The sequence below is a fragment of the Pimephales promelas genome, chromosome 23 (genome assembly GCF_988280905.1).
Source record: "Pimephales promelas chromosome 23, fPimPro1.hap1.1, whole genome shotgun sequence".
Taxonomy (NCBI): Eukaryota; Metazoa; Chordata; class Actinopteri; order Cypriniformes; family Leuciscidae; genus Pimephales; species Pimephales promelas.
Window position 1 is genome coordinate 13,275,470 of NC_142791.1, and position 24,845 is coordinate 13,300,314.

Below are 24,845 nucleotides of genomic sequence, written 5' to 3' on the forward strand. Positions count from 1 at the left end.
GCAAAACAATGTAGCAAAACAACGTAGCGAAACGTCAACATTTAGCGTTCTAAAATGTAACATTTGAGGTTTAGAAAAAAACGTCGAACATTCTAAATAATCGTGAATGTAAACGTTACACTGAACATATAATGTAACAGTTCGGAGAGAAAAAAAATCCTCACACGGAAGTTGTAACTCTCAAACACAGCTAACAGAACACGTTGGCTCCTACAGGGGGGAACGGAGAACTGAGGGGGAGTGAGAAGTTTAGGGAAGAGCCCTCTTTCCCTCAGCTGCTGACGCGGATGGGACTGTTTGTGCAACGACGCAGCGGCCCATCGAAAATCCAACAATGTTATCTGGGATTATAACTGTTTGGACCATTCTTGCGGTAGCACAATGTTACTTCTCCGAGGAAAATTATTCCGACGAGTCAAAGATGCAGTCGCCCACGGTCGTTATAGTTATAATCGCACGGAACGCCGCCCATTCTTTGCCATATTACCTCGGAGCTCTCGAGAGATTAAACTATCCCAAAGAGCGCATCTCTATCTGGTAGGTGACTTCCTTCCCTGCACTTTAACATGGCTGATAATCTTTTTACTATTTGTAGATGTCAAGAGGTCAATCTTATTTGCATTTCATCACCTCCTCCCCATGAGTTGCAGACTTTCCCCCAAAAGCAGACCCCCTTCCCCCTAACTAATAACGTTCAGAATGTGTTCGTTTATTCACTTAAATTTATAATATTTTTAGTATACAATTAAATATATATATATATATATATATATATAATATATATAATAGAATATAGAAAATTTCATATAGAATATATAGAATATAGAAAATATAGAATATAGAAAATTTCAAATGGCATTTAGAGGCTTTTGCATCTGAACTCTTCATATATATATATATATATATGAAGAGTTCAGATGCAAATGCCTCTAAATGCCATTTGAAATTTTCTTCTTTAATGATGATTTTTATCAAACTTGTATATTTAAGTTCAGTAATTTCACTTAAATAACAATTAATAGGTAATCATCATTGCCATTTAAGTGAAATCACTGAACTTAAATATACAAGCTTGATAAAAATGAGGCTTTTGCATGTGAACTCTTCATATACACCAGGCAAAAAATATGACATACAGTGCGATTTAACGTTAAAAATAATTAAAAAGTCATTTATTTTGTGACTTAAACAAGAAGTCAGATGCTACATCATCTCAAATAGGATAATCTGTTATTAAATGTTAGCTCATAGTTAATTTCTATTACTCAGTATATGGGTCAATGTCAAATAAGTGTGTCTTAGATAAAGAAATGGAAATATCTTTTAAAAATGTAGTTAAAACATTGGCCTCATAGAGTTCCTCCAATTGGCCTATTGGTTTCATAGAGTTTTGAAAAACGTTTATACTAAAGTTTTCAATTTAATTACTATAAAAATGTAATGTGGTGTAACTACCAAGTAAAAAGTTATACCATAATTTCCTTTAACCTTGAATACATAACTGTAAGGTTAAGTTCACCCAAAAATGTAAATGATCCCATCGTTTACTCACCCTCAAGCCAAATCTTCTTTCAGCCAAACACATTCAGAGTGAATGGTACCTGAGATTTTGAAGCCCAAAAAGCACATCCATCCATCATAAAAGTAATCCATACGGCTCGAGGGGGTTAATAAAAGCCTTCTGAAGCAAAACGATGCGTTTTTGTAAGAAAAATATCCATATCTATTTATAAACTATAACCATCAGTTGCACCACATGACATTCTACAACCTGAAGTCACTTTTCCTTGTCATAAAAAGGGCAAATTATCCATATATGTAAAGACTTGTTGACCTCATCATGCGGTCATGAAGGTGATCACGGGTCCTCGCTATGATATCACTTCCTGTCTTACGTTGTTTATTTTTCTGCATGTCAGATGCACCACATGACTTTAATGATCTTTTGACACAATAGAATGACACCAATGTTTCTAATCAATTGCTGTCTCTCTCTATGTATTGTGTCCTGTAGGGCAGCAACAGACCACAACATTGACAACACAACAGCAATCCTGCGAGAATGGCTCACCGTCATGCAAACACAATATCACTATGTGGAGTGGAGACCTTTAGAAAAACCCACGTGAGACGATCATCACACAACATGCACGATTGGCAGATATGCAGTCCTGATTAAACCACAATTCTTAAATGCTTTTGGATGTTTGGAAGTTTATGTTCCACCAGTGAAGTTTCAGTGAAGATTCGACTGCTTGTTTTTCTGGCAGGTCCTATGCGGGCGAGCTGGGACCCAAGCACTGGACTAATGGGCGCTATGAGTATGTCATGAAGCTCAAACAGGCAGCGCTGAACTTTGCCAAGAAACGATGGGCTGACTACATTCTGGTATGACCCAGTTAAAGCATATACACACTGATTTTGGACCATTCACACCCAAATATCTATAATAAAAATATATATATAAAAAATAAATTAAAGCCAGGTTCAATTCTTATTGGGGTCACAATAGAAATTGTACTGAAATTTACTAGAATATTTTTTGCGAATATCTTGTTTTATTTATAAAGCACTATTAAAACAACAGGACGTTGACCGATGTGCTGTACAATCATAGGTCAAATAAAATGATCAACAATAACACCATAACATGACACATACAATCAACACCAGACAGATTCAAATACATAAAATATATTAGAGCCCCTTTCTAAGTTAACCAGTTGGATTAAACGATTACAATGTTGCTTCAAAGAACCTAATGAAGATGCTAAGTTATTACAACGATTTGGAGTTGGTCTTTTTTAGTCTGGTCATAGAAACTAAGTTTTCTGACTGATTGGCCTTAGTGTACTAGGTAGTTTATGCACTTGAAGAATGTACACTAAATATGGAGGTGCCAGTTTGTGTATGCTTTTTAAACAAGGGACTATAATTTGAAATAAATTCTAAATTGAATTGGCAACCAATGTTTAGTTAGGCTAATATACGCATTACATGCTGTTTCATGATTACCTTTCAAAAGTTTGGCAGCAACGTTTTGCACATATTGAAGATGATAACACCCACATACAGTATATTACAGTGCTTTTTTTTTCAAAACCACTAGAAGACTGCAATGATTTAACCTTTTCAATTGATCTTAGATAGAAAAAAAGAAGAAAAAAAAGTATTTAACCACAAAATTAATCTGTTTATCAAATTTCAGATAATTATCAAACTACACCAAGATTCTTTACCTCCAATTTACAGAAGAGGGCCAAAATACCCAGATCGGAAAAAGTTTGGGTGTACGGACTGGAGCTCCAAACCATCCATGATTTAATTTGATGTAATCAAATTCAATAGTTAAGCATATAGTATAGCATATATAATGAAAACAGGAATGGGCCAATAATAGATGCTTGGGGAACCCCACTATACAATGGAAAAGATATTGACCAAAATTATTAGAAAACAACTTGTTAGAAGGACTTAAACCAATCAAGTGCCATGCCCCAAATTCCCACCATCTTTTTTAGGCAAGAAACCAGGATATCGAAATCAATGGTGTCAAACGCAGAGCTGAGGTCTAATAACACTAAAATCACAGAACTTCTACTGTGATTTGCTTTAAACCCCAATGGAAAATTTTCAAATATATAATTGTATAATATCAGAACTATTAATGACATTCTTTGTATTTATTTTGTCATCTGCAGTATTCAGACACAGACAACATCCTGACCAACCCGGACACCCTGAACCTCCTGATGGCGGAGAACAAGTCTGTTATTGCCCCCATGCTGGATTCACAGTCAGCATACTCCAACTACTGGTGTGGCATCACTCCACAGGTACAGAAGTTCAGTACAAGAGTTTCCAGCTTGGAAGTGTGTATTAGTGTGTGTACATGTGTATGTAACGCAATGAGAGATCGCTAACATATGATCTCGCTATACACCACATCAATAAAGTGGCCATATCAGCTTCCATTATTGCTTTATAATATTAAAAGCATTGGAGAAGCTATTTTGAAATTATATTTTTAAATGTATAGACTACTGGTGATTTAAATTAGTTAAACTACAGGCAAATATTAGCTAACTACATTGTGTGTACCAAAGGAGTTTTTTCAAGAAATGTGTCATTTTATGCAGTAAATATGCATTAATTTCTCAAAAATGGCAGTAAAGATATTTATAGTGTTTTAAAATATTTCTATTTCAATTAAATGTTGTTCTTATGAACTTTCTATTCATCGAAAGATATTACTGTTTTAAACATTGATAATAATGAGTTTTGTTTTTTGAGTATCAAATCGGTATATTAGAATGATTTCTGAAAGATCATGTGTCACTGGACTGGAGAAATTATGCTGAAAATTCAGCTTTGATCACAGGAACAAATTGCATATTAACATATATTTAAATAGAACACACTTCTTTTAAATTGTAAAAATAGATTTCACATTATTACTGTTTTACTGTATTTTTGTGTCAAATAAATGCAGCCTTGGTGAGCAGAAGAGACTTCTTGTAAAAACCTTATCTTTTAAAAATCTTACCGAGCCCAAACTTCTCAGCAGTAGTGAATTTATACATTATTATTGTATAATTATATACATATTATTTTTGCCATCACATATTTTGCTACTAAAATGACGCATTGGAACTTAATTTATTTGATTTTTTTTCAAAATGGGTTAATTTAAATGAATTGTCCAGACAAACTCAGAATTCTCTATGCTACATATACGAGAGCAAATATTGACAGTCAAGCTGTGTGCGCAAACAATGTGTCAAAACAAGTCCTCTATTCAGTTAAAGTGAGCATCTCCAAAAAACAAAAACATTGTTTTACCCTCAAAAGGGTCTGTTTAGATGCTGTTTGTTCAAACACTTTGTTTTTTGACTATGGTGTTCAGTTTTCTCTATGTTTCAGGGCTATTATCGTCGTACCGCTGAGTACTTCCCCACAAAGCACCGTCAAAGACTGGGCTGCTATCCTGTCCCGATGGTCCACTCCACTATCCTGCTGGACCTGCGCAAACAGGGCACCAGGGAAGTGTCCTTCCACCCGCCTCACAAAGACTACTCCTGGCCCTTCGACGACATCATCGTTTTTGCCTTCTCCTGCAGGATATCAGGTACAGCGCCCCCTTCTGGATGACTCCAGCATATCTCACCTTCCTTATGCAATATGATGAGTTTAACATTTGGATTTAGTTTGGAGCGAATGAGGGGAAAATTCTTCTCTGTGTCCAACATTTTGTAGGATTGACAGTCAAATAGCATTGGAAAGAGCTGACATAGTGAATATAATTTCTGACTATATTTATTTATTTTATAAAATTCCTTTTTTAATCAGAGGTTCAGATGTATCTGTGCAACAAGGAGCGTTATGGGTATGTGAACGTACCGGCGAAGCCTCATCAAACGGTCGAGGATGATCGAATCAATTTCGTCCACCTTTACCTGGAATCTTTGAGTGAGTGACACTGACATTTACATTTTTTATTGAATGATATTTTCAGCATAACACTTTTGCAGTAGCTTAAAAATTTCCCCCTTCTTGCTTTAATGATAACAGCACTTAAGCTAGCATTTATTTTCCTATATGTGTATTGAATGTGCACTTGTAGTGTACTTCAAACTTTACACATATATATTGTACTTGTGAACTGTACTTGCAGATAATCGAATATGAAATATATATATATAAGGCTGCTTAAGTATACTTAAAGATACTACACTTTCATGACTGTTTCTGAACACACTTAAGTACCCTAAGTGCACTGTAATATTGTTAGATTGAAAGTTTTACTCAAAAATCATTATGTTTTAATAATCTTTTGTCATGATTTAAAGAAGTACACTTATTTTGATGTGTTGGCTAACACACTAAAGCACATGTGAAGTACTTTATTATAATTTTAACTGTAGCATGTTATTCAATATTACAATATTACAACGTTAATATATATAAAATTGCAACTTGATAACAAATGTGTAATTAGAAATATATTTAAATACATAACCTTCTAAATGTCTTAATCATTTGTTAACAAACAAGTGAAGAGTTCAGATGCAAAAGCCTCTAAGTGCCATTTGAAATTTTCTTCTTTAATGATGATTTTTATCAAACTTGTATATTTAAGTTCAGTAATTTCACTTGAATTGCAATGATAATTACCTATTAATTGTTATTTAAGTGAAATTACTGAACTTAAATATATAAGTTTGATAAAAATCCTCATTAAAGAAGAAAATTTCAAATGGCATTTAGAGGCTTTTGCATCTGAACTCTTCAAGTATTCATTACTTCAATGAGCTCATTGTTTCTGTCTTAAATTATTACATTGTTTAAATTAATACATTTTGCGCAAACTGTGATTTTGTATATGCACATTTCTGAAATATATAACTTAAGACAGTTTCCTCTGATAACAGATTACTCTAATATGTAATGTGGATATGGAAATTATATGTATTGGGGAAAAGTACTATACAAATAAATGTGAATTGAATTGAATAACATACAAGTTTGAATAGAAATGTCATTAAAGTATATTTTAGTTTGCAATAAAAACATTGCCCATATTTCAAAGACAATAGAAGTAATTATCACACTTTAGATTAGGGTCCAATTTTCACTATTAAATTGTCTTGCCTTTTTAGGGTTAAAGTGCATTCTGAGAAATAAAGTCACAATAACCATTTTTATATTTTACTCCGAAGTGGAAACAGGCTTTCATAGAAATGACTTCTACAAAACTTAAATGATCATAATAAATAATAAGAATGTTCTTGTGTGATTTTCAATGTTGTCTCAGACTCTTAGGACTCCATTGTATGTGAAGATTGTGCTAAGCTTGTGCTAATTAGCGATTAGCTCCTTAATCGAACAAAATCATTGTCAAGGATTTGAGTCCTAATTGATGTCATTTCTCCCACAGTCCATGGGCCGCCCATGTACGTCTCTCGTTATGTCCACGTTCCTCCCAAACAGTCCGATCTCATGGGTTTTGATGAGGTAAAGTGATACTCTGCTTTTTTTTTTTACCGTTGTTGTGAGCTACGGCAATCACTTCATTTGATAGAATAATATTTTGCATGTGTGTGTGCATATGTGTGTGTGTGTCCTTAGATCTACTTGGTAAACCTGCGCAGACGTCCAGACCGCAGGGACAGGATGTTATGGTCGTTGTATGAGCTTGAGATTGATGCTAAAGTTGTGGATGCCATAGATGGAAGGTGATTTACTCCTCTACCGATCACTACCGCAGACATCAGTGTTTATATCTGAACTATGAACTTATATCCTAGTACTTCTGTGATAATCTGAATTATTTTAACACAGAAATAATGATGCTGTGTGGTTGAAAAGACTAATCGTTGTCATTTAGAAATGAGATTGTGTGGGTGTCTGAATCAAGTTCACGATCTATTAACAATTAATCATTCAGCACTAATTTACTGTTATAAGAATCTTCATGCATTCTAGTTTATATCGATGGATAATGCAATAATTGTGTTTTGAACTGTGTGTGTATGCAGCGCTTTGAACAGCAGCGACATTAAGATTTTAGGTGTGGATCTCTTACCTGGTTACTATGACCCTTTCTCCGGGCGAACGCTGACTAAGGGAGAGGTCGGCTGCTTCCTGAGCCACTACTACATCTGGAAGGAGGTCAGTGGCCCCTAAAACTATTTAAACAAATGCCTTTTTGTTTGGTATTTTATTTATTTAAGCAGTGTCATTCAGACTGAGGTGTAAAGAGTACCTGAGTGACCATACTTGAGTTAAAGTACAGATACCTTACAGCGAAAATTACTCCATTACATTAATAATGCTAATAATACACTGGCATTAGTGTAAAGTAGCCCTGTTGATGAGTTTGGGTGAACCAGGGCAAAACCCACAAGATATAGTACACCTTTAAGGCCCCGTATGCACATTTGGAGTTGCAAAGATTTCAAAAGAAGTCTACTATGCTCATTAGGAGGAGGAATTTATTATGCAAATGTATTTAAAAACTGTAATTCATTCCAGTGATGTAAAGCTGAATATTCAGCATCATTACTCCAGTCTCCCATGTCACATGATCCTTCACAAATCATTCTGATATGATGATTTGATGATCAAGAAACATTTATTATTTATCAATATTTATCAACAGTTTTTGTAACCAAGAAAAAAAATCTAGATTTTTTTTTTGATAAATAGAAAGAACAGAATTTATTTGAAATACTGTTACTTTTGATCAATTTAATGCATATTTGGTGAATAAAATGATTAATTAAATCTTACTGACCCCAAATATTAAAATAAACTAAGCTGTTTTTAGTATGTCAAAATTATTTGTCATTTATTGCTCACAGATGGTAGACATGCAGCTAGACAAGGCGCTGATCTTTGAGGATGACATACGTTTCCAAGCCAACTTTAAGCGCCGTCTGATGCGGCTGATGGAGGAGGTGGAGCAGGCGGAGCTGGACTGGGACATCATGTGAGTGACACCTGTCTGTCACACGGTTGCCGTGGAGACTTGAGGAAACCAGAATCAGAATATTGCTTTTGTTGCAGTTATAAGGAAAACTTAAATTCGGCTTTGTCACTTTTTAACATTTTACACACTTTTGTTTTTATATTTGTATAGCATAAACTTATCATATCTTTTAAACAATTTTAAAAATCGTATTTAAAGTGCCCCTGTTATGCTTTTTCACATATAGCGGTTTGTGACAGTAAAAGGTCTGCAAAGTTTCAAAGGTCAAAGTGCTTGATAAATGGAGTTATTGTCTTGTATACTGGTTTGTAACATATTTGCATAAAACTAGCTATAATGCCAGACATATTTATTGTCTGTCTGTAAACAACATCTACTTTGACCCCCAATACTTGTAGTAGCAATTTATTACTTTAATTTACGATGCTCACTAAACAGCAGACCAATCACAACAGACTGGGTCATCTGACCAATCAGAGGTGCATTTCCCGTTCAAACCACACAACTTTGCGATGCTGTTTGCAAATGATCGTTGGAACGTTGGAAACACCGACTCGTTAAACTATGCAGATAACGACGGGACTTGCGACCATAGTTGGCTAACGATGCTTTCGGGAAACACACCTCTGAGCAGAGTTGACCAATCACAACAGACTGGGTCATCTGACCAATCAGAGCAGAGTAGACCAATCACAACAGACTGGGTCATCTGACCAATCAGAGCAGAGTAGGCTCTCAAAAAGGTTGAGTTTAGAGAGATTGAATCCTTGATCAAACCGTCAGACATTTTGTAAAAAAGAGATGTTGCAATGTATATTATGAGAATTTTATACCTCCAAGACAAAAATCGGAGCCTTTAAAATAACATAATAGGGGCACTTTAAAATAGGCATGGATTATCCAGCTGTACAACTCCTGACAGATGATATAGCGCCCCATCAGGAGGCTTTACTGTTGTGGGACCTGTTGCAGATACCTGGGCAGGAAAAAGGTGAACCCTGGAGAGGAGTTGGCAGTGGAGAATGTGAGGAGTCTGGTGCACGCCGATTACTCCTACTGGACACTGTCTTACGCCATCTCTCTCCAGGGAGCTCAGAAGCTCCTCAACGCCGAACCCATATCCAAGATGCTTCCTGTGGATGAGTTCCTACCCATCATGTATGACAAGCACCCAAAGTGAGTGTGACAGTCAAGTCTCTAGAGAATAAACTTTAAATGTTAAAACGATTTGTGGGGTGTTGTAAACCCCTTATAGAAGAAGTGATGTTTCTAATTTTAGTTGACAAAGTTTGCGTTCTCAGCATAAAGGCATATGGACACTTGGATTTTCTCCTTGATTATATGTTAAACAAGTCTAGTTCATAATGAAACGTTAGTTGTCTAGTGAAGTTACAGTCCAGAAACATATTTGCGGAGCAGGATTGCTCACCACAAATGTGTGCTTTGATTTGGAGAGTTTTATTCTAAAAACTCTCTACATAGTTTCTTCACTATGTAATTGTACAAGTCATTTGAGTGTTATGACCAGAGCGTTGAGACTTAAGCCAAGAAAGAAACTCCGATCTTGAGCTGGCAATAGCTTTGAGTCCTCTGCGTGACTGGTTGTTTGTGCTGTGGGTTGGCATGATGCCATCCCTTTTCCTCTGTCTGTTTCCTCTCCATCTCTGACTCTTACTCATTCTGCTCGGCACGTCCCGCCTGAAGCTCTCATCCCCACAGAGACAGATCAGAGCGGCATTCTCCTCGCGTTTTTCAGTCTTTCCATCGATCCACGGCTCTCCCGGTAGGGACCGGCGTGCTGCTACTGCCCCGCTGGCGGCTAACCCGTTAAACGCCCTGCTCTGCCCTGCCCTGGTTTCTCCGTTCCGCATTCCAGCGAAATTAGCACTACTTTAGCCGGCGCTTTCTTCGCTCTCCTTCCAGATCTGACAAAGCCATGGGCCGTCTGCCAGCTGGCCCAGGAAATGCGTACCCTCAGTACATGAAGTACCTCTACAGGCTTTTGCTGAAAGTAATTGATACATTATTCTTTTATTGGGGTAAAGTCAAGCAGCACAAGCCCTAAAGTTATTCGCCCTTCTGGATCCAAAAGAGACATTAAATAGATAAACGGTGACCTCTTTCTTTAAAAAGGTTGTTATGTAACCATTACTAGTATATTTTTTTAAATTGTGATAAAATAGGAATTTATACACATACATATTCCAGCCGATCCCTATTATATTATATTATTTTTTATTGCTCATACTTAGGTTTAGGAATATAATATGAATGTATATTTAGATTTATACATTTTGCTTATACAGTATAAATATTATATTATTAAATATGAATATATATTTTTTTCATTTTTTATTGCTCATACTTAGGTTTAGGAATAAAATATGAATGTCTATGTTATATATATATATATATAACACATATATATATTTTTGCACAGCCCTAATATATATATATATATATATATATTAGGGCTGTGCAAAAATTAATTGCGATTAATTGCATCCAAAATAAAAGTCTGTGTTTACATAATATATTTGTGTGTGCTGTATATAATTATTTTGTATATATAAATACACACACATGCATGTATATATTTAAGAAAATGTGTTATTCATATATAAAATATTTATATTTATATAATATAGATTATGTATTTATATATATATACAGAATTTAAGCGCAAATAATTCTTAAATATATACATGCATGTGTGTGTATTAATATATACAAAATAATTATACACAGCACACACAAATATTTTATGTAAACACAGACTTTTATTTTGGATGCGATTAATCGCAATTCATTTTGCACAGCCCTAATATATATATATATATATATATATATATATATCGTATGCACAATTGATTATATTATATAAATATAATATTAAATGGTAATGCTAATAGTACTACAACCTGTTTTGCCTTGTAAATATTATATTATACTTCAAGTTAGGGATATTTAATATAAAATTATATATATATATATATATATATATATATATATATATATATATATATATATATATATTCTTTACTTTTCCCTTAATCCTCCCTCTTCTGGCTTATTCTACTCTGAGAAATGCCTGCATTTTGTATTTTGAGCACTTCTTGCATTGTTTTTGCCTCTTCACGAACGTAAATGTAGTAATAATAGCATTAATATGTAATTATATAATATTTATACAACAAAATAAATTATATATAGTGTATACTATATATATATATATATATATATATATATATACACACACACACTCCCATTTATGTTATATGTCAATTGCTATTCTATTATAACATCGCTGTTTTTCACCCATCAATAGTGAGGACTACAAATCCCATTTTCCCAATCGGAATCTGATGGCGTACTCCACACACCCTCTTCTGGTGCAGCCCTGCCATTACGCCGGGGACCCGGAGTGGGTAAGTGACACCGAGACCTCTACGTTGTGGGACGATGACAACGTGCGCACGGACTGGAGGGGGTCCCATAAAACTCTGAAAGGTTCGCAGCCACCGGCCGGTCTGCAGAGCGCCACCTACAAGGACGAGTTGTGAAGTACCTGTACAGACCCAAAGCATCAGAAACGGGTGGAGAGGTTAGAATGAGTGCGCAGCTCTTTATGAGGGGACACGTCACTCATCAGGGAGACCTCAAAACTGTGGACGAGACGAGCGAGACCTGGGACCAAACATTAGGTGGACACTTTCACTCCACAACAACAAAAATCGATTTTTAAATCAGTATTTTTCTTGTTTTCCAGTCTAAATATCTTCAACAAGATACATTTTCTTGTTAAGTAAAAGAAAAAAGATATTTAATTGCAAGCTATTTAGACGTCTTCAGATGAAATACCTTAAATTATTTATTTTTTTTAAACAAAAAATGGATAAATGGATTTTTTGTGGATAACAAGTTATCTGGATAACAAGACCCTGTAAAGGCAATATGGTACAAGGACTCTTATATTTGACCTCAGTTCAAGAGGGAGAATGTTATGTATTTTAGGAGAGGGTTTTCATCCATTTCTTTGGTTATTTTTTTTCTTTCTTAACTATATATTAAGCAATCACCATGGCACTGCTGCAGGTGATAGGTGTCTGGGAGAAAAGACCAAATGAGTCGGGTCAAAAATCTGAAAAAACAAAACAAAACAAGGAAATCCCTCACACTATCAATAGACCATTTCACAAGATGTAAACAACACTGGTCCAGAAGCACTTCCTGTTTCAGTTTGTAACTGTTTTCTTTATTTCACATGTAAAGAAAACATCTTAAAGATGTTTGTTTAACTTTTTGATTCAGTTTTAAATGTTCTGTTGGTTGTATTTTATCCCAGCTTTTATGTAGTGTTAAAAAACTGAAACAGGAAGTGCTTCTGGACCAGTGTTGTCTACATTTTGTGAAATGGTCTATACTTGCAAACGAGTTTCAAAATGGCAACACTTCGGTCTCATGACCTTCTTTGTATATGCCTGATCAAGATCATGAGACCAAAATGTTGCCAATAAAATTTTGATACTCATTTGCAGGTATTGATAGTGAGGGATTGCCTTGTTGTTGTTTTTTTTTTTTTTTTTAACTATGCAAAAATATCATTTTTTGAAGGGGTGCATTAGAATTTTATTACTGGATTGTATTTAAAGTTTAAACTGCGGTCGTGGGACTATCATGCTCAGACAATCCAACAAACAGAGCTTGTATATTTGAAATGATTTGTGTGGTGAACTTTCATTCTGTTTTTACTGATCCCACCATGTTCATTTGTTCTTATTTATTTCTCTTCCCTGTCTTATTTCCTTCTCTAATTCTCCAAAGTGAACAGTGGGACCAAATGAAATGACATTACATTAGTGTGCATGGCTGTTCTCCTAAACATTGTTGTTTTTGAAATAAAAATGTTTTTGAAAAATTACCCATTTGGATGTCAGTAACATACCTTTTTTTAAGGAACAAGACCTACTTCACATATCGGTCAATGGGCTATATGCACGCATAAGTTCCGCATTTGACGCAAGGATGCTCGTCCATTTCCGGTTGTGGAGATTTAAGCGGAGGAAAACGGGATTGTGGCAGAGTCTTCAAAATTTACTGTCCTCCCGTGTTTGAAATGAAATCTACATACGTTTAGATGTAATTGTATAGTTATGTTTATTTAATATAATTTTAAAAGAAGCATAAACACAATGAGGGGTGTCTGTTTTTGTGACTAATGTTTTTTTAGTATAACCATGGAGTATAAAATTCAATATAAATTCTCTGTATTGCATTGGACTCTACGATCGGCGGAAGTTATCGAGCATCCTACACCTTCACCGGAAATACTGCCGTGCATAGAGCCCATTGGCTTTATGCACAGCTGCACTACTTCCTGAACTTCAGCCAGCTCCTTGTTTCCTGTCTGCGATTATTGGCCAAACTTGATTAATTCATGTGTGCCTGATTGTTGTTGCCATGACTACTAAGGTCAAGCACACCTGAATTAATCAATTTGTCCAATAATGGCAGACAGGAAACAAGGAGCAGGCTGAAGTTCAGGAAGTAGTGCAGCTGTGCATAAAGCCAATTAAATTGGTCAATAGAAATAATAATTAATGTGAATAAATATGGGTTTTTATTGATAAAAGTGAAATAATTTGTCAGAGACAGAGAGAATAGGGGTATATAAGCAGAGGTAGTAACTACTTAAGCCTAGAATAAAATATTAGACTACCTCACCTTAACACATTCTGGAGGTGATATCAATTCTGCTGCATCTCTATCGCCATCTTTTGGTTATAGTACAGAATTACAACCACAATTTAGGTCTTTGCCTATCCAAATACCTACACTTTTGGTTTTTGCACTTGTCTAGCCTTCTTAAAGGGATAGTTCACCCAAAAAATGAAAATCTTTGACAAAATTTTCTCACCGTAAAGTTGTTTCAAACCTTTTTGAATGTATTTCTTCCGTTGAACACAAAATAAGATATTTTGAAGAATGTTGGTAACCAAACAGCCAGTCCATGAACAATAATATGACTAATGGCTACAGACAGTCAACTGTCTGGATACCAAAATTTAAAAAAAAAAATCTTTTTTGTTTAACAGAAGAAAGAAACATACATGTTTGGAACCACTTGAGGGTGAGCAATGATGACAGAATTTTTATTTAGGGGTAAACTATCCCTTTAAATGACTAATTTATGCCAGGAATGTGGCCATAGTGTTCAAGGCATGAGGACTGCAAGGGTGTGTCTCGATCATCTCTCTAGGTCAGTAGTCAGGGCCATAATCGCAAAATCCTGACAATGAAACTTAGCTGAAGGCATTGCCCTTCGTGACCCCAGCGAACCCTGCTTCATAAGAACAGCAAAATGCCATCGCATCTGCAGTTTATTCTCAAATGACACAATCAATGGGTGAGCTTATTGCATAGAAACAGCAGTTTAAAATGTCTCATCAGATGGGTTGGGTCCTCTGTCTGCGTAGTATATGATCCAAGTCAAACTGTTGGCTTTATACCCAATGTTGTAGTGCTCTGATATCACAGTTGTTTGTAGACTAAAATTTGGTATGAACATTTGAAGAAGCAGTTTGTAATCCCTTAAATATAATTTTAGAACCGTTTAAAGTATCTGAATGAATGAATATAGCAATGTTTGGGTTGCCACTGCCGTCACTGATAAGCTTTTGTCATTGATTCATCCAGTGTGTTGTCATATTTTCCCGACGGAGGTGGGGCTCTCTAAGCTTTTTCTGATTGGTTGTTTCAGATAGGGAAGGTTTTGTGAGGTCAGCGACTCAGTGTCCATGTGTGTGGCTGAAACAGGGAGTTTTCACGCTGTTTTGTGCATGTAGAAATAGGTCAGCCAATAATGGTCAAAGTTCATCTGGAAAACTTGTTATTCTGTTTGAATTGTAAGACACTATGTATAAACACCTTCAAAATCCCATTTTAGTAAACGCATGGAGGTCCATTTCTGCCACATAAGAAAAAAAATTGTATTTTGTAAATCACATTACGACATAAAAAGTCAAACTGATGAGATGAAAAGATTTAAATAATCACATAAAAGTCCTCATTATGAGAAGCTATGTTGAAATTCTGACTTAAAAATGTATAATTATGATGAAAAAGAATTATGACAAGTAAAAGTCAAAATTGTGACTTAAAGTCAGAATCATGAGAAATATTATAATTATAACAGAATATTTCAACTTTGTAATATCACTGTCATTATTATGACTTTTTATGTAACGGCATGTAAAAAATTCCTAAAATGTATTTTTTCACGAAATAAGAATAATCAGATACCATGTGCTTAATTTCATGAATACTGACACCCATTTTGTATAGCATATTCATGTTTGTGTTCTATAATGCATGTTCAGAAATCCTGTTAGGAGCCCCTTCCTGTTATCCTCATCCATTCTCAATATTTTCCAGCAGCAGTGAAGCCTGTAACACTAGCAGATGTCTGAGATCAAGCTTTCTGCTCTAATTGTGATCTACTCTGAGGATAAACTGACAGCTGAGTCTCAGCATGCCATCAAACACGTAAACCTGTACTGTATATGTATAAATCAACAAAATCAATATAAAACCATAAGGTTTGAAACCCACATATGAGTTTTAAGATTAATCTTTGATCATTGTGCATTTAAATTATTAAACTTGTACATTTCTTGTAGAAAATGCTTAAAATCAAGTACTTATGATTATATTGTACACACTTACATTAAGAAAATAATTATAAAATTAAACATTATATATATATATATATATATATATATATATTTCCATTATATAATTATAATATAATAGTATATATGTATATATATAAATTATTTTATTATTTTAATATTTAATAAAAAAATATTATTTAATATTTTAATATATATAAATAATAATCAAATTGATAAAACATTAAATATAAGAATTATTTTATTATTTCATTATTTAATAAAAAAATATAATGTAATATTTTAATATATATAAAATAATAAAATTGATATAACATTAAATTACATTTCTTACTCTCATTAACCCAACATACCATTGGTTCCCCCGTCACACTCACACAGTCCTGCTGTCGGTGGGTGGAGAGTTTTCGCTAGGGTTAGCGTGTCTAATTGGCAGCTTGCAATGCAACCAATGGATCTGGGCTGCAGTGTGCACTAACAGTACACAGCACCAGCAAAAATCATTTGTGTGTGTGTGTTTTCTTTCCTTATTAGTGGACTTATTCATCTTGACAGGTAAGCAATGCATGTGTTGTTATGGAGCTGTCTGGAAAAACTATCTCAAAACCTATTGAGCTGCCTAGAGTAACTTAGGCAATATTTTTTGGCTTGACAGAAACCGCTCTAAGGTTCTTAAGAGTAAGTTGACCCGAGAACGACCACTTATAACCCACTTTAAACGTTTCACACTTATAATTTTGAATCTAAATTGCGGAACCCCCACAGTACCGCAATCAATATCAACGCAAATGTAACTAACATGCTACAAATGTGATGTCGGCCTGAGGGAACTCCTCGAAATCTTCGTCAGACACGTTGTAGCTGTGTTTGTGTTTCGGCTCAGCAGTTCTGAAGTTCGCCACACACACAGCTGTGCTCGTCCATGCTCAGTCAGCAAACAGCCATATTTGAGCTCCGGTTGCTCTGTTTACGAGCATAACGTTATCTCAACAGCAGTCTCAAGGAGGACTTCTGCTCTTTTACTAAGTTTTATGTACAGTAGGTGAGCGACACTGATGTGAAGATAGCCTACTACTGACCAATCACTTCACACGCTGATTGTTGTTGTTGTTTTTTGCCTTGTTTGTTTTTTAGACATTTACAATGTTTTGCACGTTGTTATTATTTAGTTTAATATCATTGCACAAATGCTTCAGCATAAAACAAGCTTTTTCATTACGTTCTGCAAAGACAAGTTGGTCATTATTGCATTATTTTCAGGCACACGTTTGTTGACCAATGAGTAGCCTTGTCTGTAAAACATTTCAGATGGCAAAGCTTAACTAAAACTCTTATTAGTTTAGATAAGCTGACTCACATGGTGCTCACAGCAAAGAATGTTAAGAAATATACTGATGAAATTATACATTTAAATGAGATATATGGATAGGCCTAATAAAGTTTAAAATTACTTAGTGCTTGGATTAAGTTTACACTTTGCAATAAGGTCCCATTTGTTAACTTTAGTTAATGCATTAACTAAAACTAACTGAGCAATCCATTTGTTACAGTATTTATTAATCTCTGTTAACGTTAATTAATAAAAATACAACTGTTCATTGTTAGTTCATGTCACCTCAGGTCCATTAAATAATGTTAAATGAATAAAGATGAATAAATGTTTTAGAATGGCTTTTAATTGTTAGTTAATGTCAAATTATGTAGTTAATAAATGCAACCCTGTTGTAAGTAGTTACCATATTGTTATTTTTAAAAAGCCAAAAATTTCAGCTGTATATCAAAACTCCAAGTGTATTTTATTTAAAGTAAACTTTTTTAATGGGTAGACCATTTATTTTATGTAGAAAACTTAAAAAGTGATCGTCGTAACAAATAAAAGTGGGCCCAGTACTGAGCCCTGAGGGACTCCGTTTCTATCAACATTATATAATAAGAGTGCGTGTTTATGGTCTTGTGTTGTTGCAGGGGCCATGGCCTTCTTGGGAACAGTGGTGCGGAGGGTGACGGCATGCCATCAGCACTTCTCGCCCCTCTGCCGCGCCACCACCCGCTGCTACACCTCCCAGTCTACACACACCACAGAGAAGAGTGTCCCTTATGAGAAAACCCTCAAACAGGAGGATGGCATCAGTGGGCCCACCAAACCACTGCCAAAGTCTGCAGATGTTGTGGTGATAGGAGGAGGAAGCCTGGGTTGCCAGACCCTCTACCACCTGTGTAAAATGGGCATGACCAATGTGGTTTTGCTGGAGAGGGACAGATTGACTGCAGGCACCACCTGGCACACGGCGGGTATTGCATTACGTTTACTTTGTGATTAGAGACTTGATCCAGTTTCTTTCTGCAACCAAAAACTGCAAAAAGTAAAGGAAGATGCACATCAGTTTTTAACTTTAATTGAACAATGTGTAAGGTAAAACTGAATCAAGGTAGCAACTCCAATTTACTATACCACTTTTACAGTTTAGTTTAAGAGTTTAGTCCATGAATAGGCTTACATAACTGGTTGTATAAAGATTACGGGCGTAGTAGTCTGTAAAATACAGATGAGCCCCAGCTTGTCTTTTGAATATTTTTTCTTTGTTTGAATTAGGTACTACATATTTTTATGTTTCCACAGGTCTTTTGTGGCAGTTAAGACCAAGTGATACTGAGGTGGAACTCTTGGCTCACACTCGCAACGTGATCAGCTCAGAGCTGGAGGAGGAGACGGGACTCGAGACGGGCTGGATCCAAAATGGAGGCCTGTTCATCGCTTCCAACAAGCAGCGACTTGACGAGTACAAGCGCCTCATGTCGGTATGGCATAATGGCACGAATGCTAAACCAAACATCTTGGCAAGATAGAAATGGGACTGCACAGGCAAATTACAAAGACAAAAAAAAAAGTCCAGAGCGTTTGCAACAAAAAATGTTTTTCTGTCAAAATTGCTCAAAGATTCATTCGTTTGTAAATTGTCCACTGGAATCCAATATGCTAATTCAATTCATAATGAGTGCAGGGATTGACTAATCAGAATCAAGAATTTCAAAGAGGCATGTGTTAATAATGAATGAAATGTAAAACATAATCTAATAAGTGGATACTCACACATTTTGCTTTTCAGTTGGGTAAAGTGTACGGCATTGAGTCATACGTCCTGTCGCCGGCTGAGACTAAAGACCTGTATCCTCTGATGAATGTGAAAGATCTTTATGGCACACTCTATGTGCCTAAAGACGGCACCATGGACCCAGCTGGCACCTGCACCACCCTCTCCAGAGCGGCCACGGCACGGGGTGCCACTGTATGCCTCCACTCTTCAATGGATTATTGACTACTTTAGTTACGATTGACTGCATGAACTATATTGAAACATGATTATTATTGATTTCAGGTGATCGAGAACTGTCCAGTGACAGGTGTCCAGGTTAAGGTGGATGATTTTGGTGTGAAGAGAGTGAAAGCTGTAGAAACTGCTCATGGGACCATCCAAACTCCATGTGTGGTGAATTGTGCAGGTCAGAAAGATGCAGACTTCACCAGCAGAGGGCAGTCTGTGATAGTGAAATAGCATTTAACCACATGTGTTGCTGTCAAAGCAAACCTTTTGACCAGTCACCTTACCTCTTAGTCTTTTAAATATTTAAAACACACATACATGCATTTATATATATATATATATATATATATATATATATATATATATACTGTATATATATAAATGGGCCTATAACACTTATTTGTTAATGATTTTACTAATTTCTATGGTCTCTTTAATAAATATCATAATCAAATTTCATCAACTGTCTGTTTTCATGCCAATACAGCATAATCCTGTCACTTATACTGTGTTTTTTTAGGTGTCTGGGCCACTAAGCTAGGTAAAATGGCAGGTGTCAATGTTCCATTGGTAGCCATGCATCATGCTTATGTTGTCACAGAAAGAATCGAGGGAATTCAGGTAAGCCATTAAATGTGGAGACTGTCCATTTCAGTGTAGTATTACACATCACAAACCAGAAATCATAATAAATCATGTCTTTGCTCTTGGTTGTAGCCTAAAGTATCTGTGGTGGACATAACATGCATAAAATGCCCCTACCACCTCACTGGGGTCTTGAGTAATCACACCTTTGTGCTTGGCTATGCAAACAGCAAACACTAGAGTCTTTGCAGAAGGCGGCGCCATGACTTCAGATAAATCAACACATTTAACCCTTGTGCACATGGTCCTTAACATTCCACGCACTGAAAAACAGCAGGGAAACTTAAAATCACACCATTAAGGGGAGAGATGCACATGATACAAAAACAGTGAGGCATTTTGCATGATTTTTTTCATACAGTGATGCATGCTGGGAAACAGTCCAACATTTTAACAGCCGGTTAATGTGCTGCAATTGGGTTGAGACATATTGAAAATGAAGTAATTATTATTCTTTTTAGAGCAAACATCTTGGTTTAAGGTTTTTAATCAAGTTAATCCAAATTTAGTTGTAGGCAAAATGGGCCTTTCTATTAAAACGGGTTAAATTGCAGTTTCTATTTTAAAATATAATGACTTTTTTAATTTTTTGCCATGAAAATAACCAATGCTTGTGTGGCATAACAAAAAACAAATTAATTAAGATTATTGTTTATTGTGCCTTATTAAAAAACTGCTATTTGCTGGCTGCAATTAATGTTCTACACCTGTGAAAAGTAGGTCAGGGCTCAACAAAGAGGATGGGCTGATGACCAGTTTGACAGAGTTTCAGGGCACATGTGCTGCATTGATACTACATTTTACATCTTGTGTACAGTGTTGTGCCTGAACGCGTTCATTGAACGATAGTTTATCAACGCGTTCATATTGTGGGGCGAACTGAACGTACTGTATTACTGCCTGATGAACGCTACTGTAGACTCGTTCATTCTGGTGTCTGTGAAACGCACGCTCTCTCAGTTTAACTTCATTTAATAGGGTGCCAGATTTCTATAGAGGCTTCCAGGCGAAAACCCGGCTAAAACACACCATAAACAGGCCTTTAAATGTGAGAAGGTCCTTGCTGCAGAACACGAAATCCAGATCCAACTCCTCCCACCTTACATATACCTAAACCTACCTATCTCCGCCCCCTGATCCCTAACCCCACCCCTAATCCTACCTATCTCCACCCCTTAGATCTGGATCCAACTCCGCCCCCTGGATCTCATGTACTGCAATGAGGTGCTACTGTAATATGTAGAAAAAAAATCCAATCTGGCAACACAAGCCACCAGTGTCGCACCGCTGCATTCGTCATCAAAACAAAAAGCAGCATGTAGTCGACAAAGCATCAAGCAGGCGTCGTATGATCATTTAAACGAGTTTTATGACAAGATCGGTGAGGATCGGAAAAATCTTACATTTCTGTGCAAACTTTGCCCGTCGATAAAATAATTGTTGTCTGTGGTTGTATAATATAAAACAAAATTTAAATAGCTTGCAGCAACTATGAACTAGTTTGTTTTAAAATTTGTGAACTGAACTTTTAACTAGTTCATGTAGAAAGTGAACTTTCCCAACGCAAGTTGTGTATATATGTTTTTGTGCCTTTACGATGCCTATTGAACGCTGTGTTCTTGATTTGTGCTAATTATGTAATGTAACCAAGGAAACCAAAGGAATTGTACTAATTTAAATGTGTTATCAAGGAAACCAAGGATAATGTGACAGCATCAGTTAGAATGCTGTGGAAATTATAAACAGATCAGTAATGCTTCACACTAGATTACTGTTTCCCAGCAGTTTATAGCTGTCATAGTTACATTTATATGTATTTCCTTGTAATATTATTAAAAATGTATTAATAGTATTTAAAATTTGTATTTAATAAAATAAAAATTATTTAAATTAATAACAGAATTGAATAACTACATAATGAAAGGTTCAGCCATGAAACTATATTCGTGTTCTGATTGGTTCGTTCAATGTAATGTTCTCAACCAACTAATTTCACGTGTTCATTACCATTTCCCTTTGTAACCATAGCATCCAAACAAATAAACTAACTTTGCGCAACCTGGATTCTTAATCTACCCCTTTCTAGCAGCAGCAGCATGTGTCTAATAAATGTATGTTCCGAACAAAAAATTCTGCACTCGCTTTAGGTGGTTTTTAGTCAACTAGGTGATTATAGCACATTGAAAATATACATAACTGGAAATAAATGAGTTATGCTATTTCAAAACGGAAGTGCGTCACGGAGCTCAGTACAAGTAGTCCATTTGGGCCGTCGTGCTCTATTCTGCAGCAGCCATGGCATAAGCACTTAGCTCAGAGCCTTCCTCTGGATTATGCAACCCTGTGTGTGTGTGTGTGTGTGAGAGAGAGAGAGAGAGAGAGAGAGAGAGAGAGAGAGAGAGAGAGAGAGAGAGAGAGAGAGAGAGAGTGCGCGCTTGTAGTTTGATGCATGGTTGATGACAGCTATGTTACTCCTCACAGAATGACCAATTTGTCATCACTGAATCTCAAGTAATGAAATGTTTGTCATCCACATGATGTAATTGTGAAATGGATAGATCTTTTGCTTCTGAATGGACTGTGAAACTGCAAAACAAATATTAAGCCCTCAAACTAACATTAACATACTATGGAAGCTTGTTTCTGCATCGGAATAAAACAAAAAAAAAGTTAATTTTGACCTTTTATCTCGCAATGCTGACTTTGTTCGGGTTTTTTCCACAATGTCTCACATATTAACATTGCTACAGTACATTTGTTACAATATGTATTATTCTTTGTTAATGCTAGTTAATAAAAATACAGTTTTTACAGTGCATTAACTAATGTTAACTAGTACAACTTGATTTTAATTATTAAATGTATTTGTAAATGTTGAAATTAGCATGCTGTAGAAGTGCAGTTCATTATTAATGTTAACTAATGTAGGTCATTAATACAACCTTATAGCTATGTTTCGAAGAGTCGAAGAGAACAAAATCGTTACTATAAGACGTTTAATATTTTTGGTCGGAAATAAGCTTTCATAATTACACAGGAGAGTGGAAGTATCACTGTACACATGGAGTCATGTTGGGTATAGTTTCACCATATTTGCTCCTACAAAATGAATATAATGAGCTTTTTTTAATATGTCTTTTTCCACTAGAATATGCCCAACGTCAGGGACCATGATGCATCCGTCTACCTCCGTCTCCAAGGTGACGCTCTTTCTGTGGGAGGCTACGAACAGAACCCTATATTCTGGGATGATGTAAGTTGAAATCACAGTTTCCAAAAGAGAAAAATATGAATCTGAGATATAAAAGGTGTTTTTCTTTTCCATAGTTGTTTATTTTGTATATTTGCTGTGTTTGGTTTGAGTTCCACAATCTAGATACCAGGATGTTCCCATTTACCTCTTCATTTGCTGTGCGTTCAAGTGATTTGGTATAAATAAAATGGGTGCATAGAGTGATTTGATATTTTTTTTCCTCAGTTCCCACTGTTTAGAGCTATTGTACAAAATGAGGGGCAAAAAGTACATTATGTTTTTGAATTGATGTTTTATCAAATTATTTATCTTTCTCATTAGGGACTAAAAAAGAATCATATTGGTTTTCGACTGAAATTATTATTTTAGTTTTTTTTATATTATTGTTTGATATTGTGCATGTTCATTTCTGCCTATTTTTACCTATAGATTGACTGTTAGATGATAGAAAAGTTCATCTTTATAAACATTTTATTTCAGTTAGTTGTCAAAGCCACATTTCTACCTTTTGGTTAAGTGTAAGTTGCAGCTAAATTTGTGTTTCAGTGAATGACACACACACACACACACACAGTTTAGTCTAGGGCTGCACGATTTAACAAGATTAAATAGAAAACGCGATTTTGCTTAGTGCAATTTTTTTTTTTTCAAATGGCAAAGGCCACAATTTAATTATATAAATATGCGGTTTGTGTTTCGTAGCATGACAGTTGTAACAGTGAGGGTCTCAGAGAGACTCTTTTCATTATTAAGTGGCTCGGTGTGCATTATTAATAAGAAGGAACTCGTTGGCTCCAATCACTGCGCTGTTTTCTACATGAGATTGCATTACACCAGAGAATTCAAGTGTCACGAGAGGCTGTTTCAGGTGTGTTCATTCATCTGTCGTCTGTTCAACTTAGCGCTGTTGTCTTTTCAGACTCATAAAGAGGGTTACCTACCAATACATAAAACGCATTTCACACGTACACACACGGAACGAGCATGAGAGCGTTTTCTGCGCTGAACACCGCGATGAGTTGAACAATCCACAGTGCCACTAATAAACCATAAACAGATTAAACAAGAACAAGGCATTTAAAGTCATATGGAACAACAAGTTTAGCAACACTCACAGCATGGATTACAGTTCATATCCGGACCAGAGTGAGCGTGTTTTAAGTTTTATGGACATATTTCATATACTCTTTATCATCTGTAAATAAAGAAATGAAATCGTAAATATTAGGATTGAAATTTTACAGTTGTACTATAAAATAACATTATTAGTTTCATTAAATACTCAATGTCTGTCATAAGATTAGGCATACTGTAACATTTTCTAATTTCAAATTGGTTGGTTTTGAGATTATAGATTATACTAGAGATGAGATTATACTTGTTTAGGTGGGTCCTGGAATGGAAAGGTTTGGGAACCCCCGGTCTGGAGGAAAGGCAGAAAG

General features: G+C 35.6%; 2 protein-coding genes across 3 annotated transcripts in view; both read left to right on the plus strand.

Moving 5' to 3' along the window:
- Positions 1-196: 196 nt before the first annotated feature.
- Positions 197-13,412, plus strand: cercam (cerebral endothelial cell adhesion molecule). Its single transcript, XM_039678062.2, has 12 exons — positions 197-537; positions 2,015-2,125; positions 2,271-2,388; positions 3,702-3,836; positions 4,924-5,128; positions 5,350-5,469; positions 6,938-7,014; positions 7,129-7,235; positions 7,539-7,671; positions 8,364-8,491; positions 9,464-9,667; positions 11,820-13,412. The coding sequence occupies exons 1-12, from the start codon at positions 335-337 to the stop codon at positions 12,052-12,054; spliced, it is 1,776 nt and encodes a 591-aa protein (XP_039533996.1). The 5' UTR covers positions 197-334; the 3' UTR covers positions 12,055-13,412.
- Positions 13,413-16,579: 3,167 nt separating this feature from the next.
- The window catches only part of sardh (sarcosine dehydrogenase), a 55,999-nt gene continuing 47,733 nt past the window's right edge, over positions 16,580-24,845 (plus strand). The window contains exons 1-7 of one of the 2 annotated variants that reach the window (XM_039677218.2): positions 16,580-16,737; positions 18,148-18,474; positions 18,803-18,981; positions 19,290-19,469; positions 19,560-19,683; positions 20,026-20,126; positions 23,299-23,403. In XM_039677218.2, the coding sequence (XP_039533152.1) occupies positions 18,153-18,474; positions 18,803-18,981; positions 19,290-19,469; positions 19,560-19,683; positions 20,026-20,126; positions 23,299-23,403 (1,011 nt within the window). In that variant the 5' untranslated portion in view covers positions 16,580-16,737; positions 18,148-18,152. Of the gene's footprint in view, positions 16,738-17,040; positions 17,225-18,147; positions 18,475-18,802; positions 18,982-19,289; positions 19,470-19,559; positions 19,684-20,025; positions 20,127-23,298; positions 23,404-24,845 lie in introns of those variants that run through there. The other variant, XM_039677219.2, reaches the window with a different exon arrangement.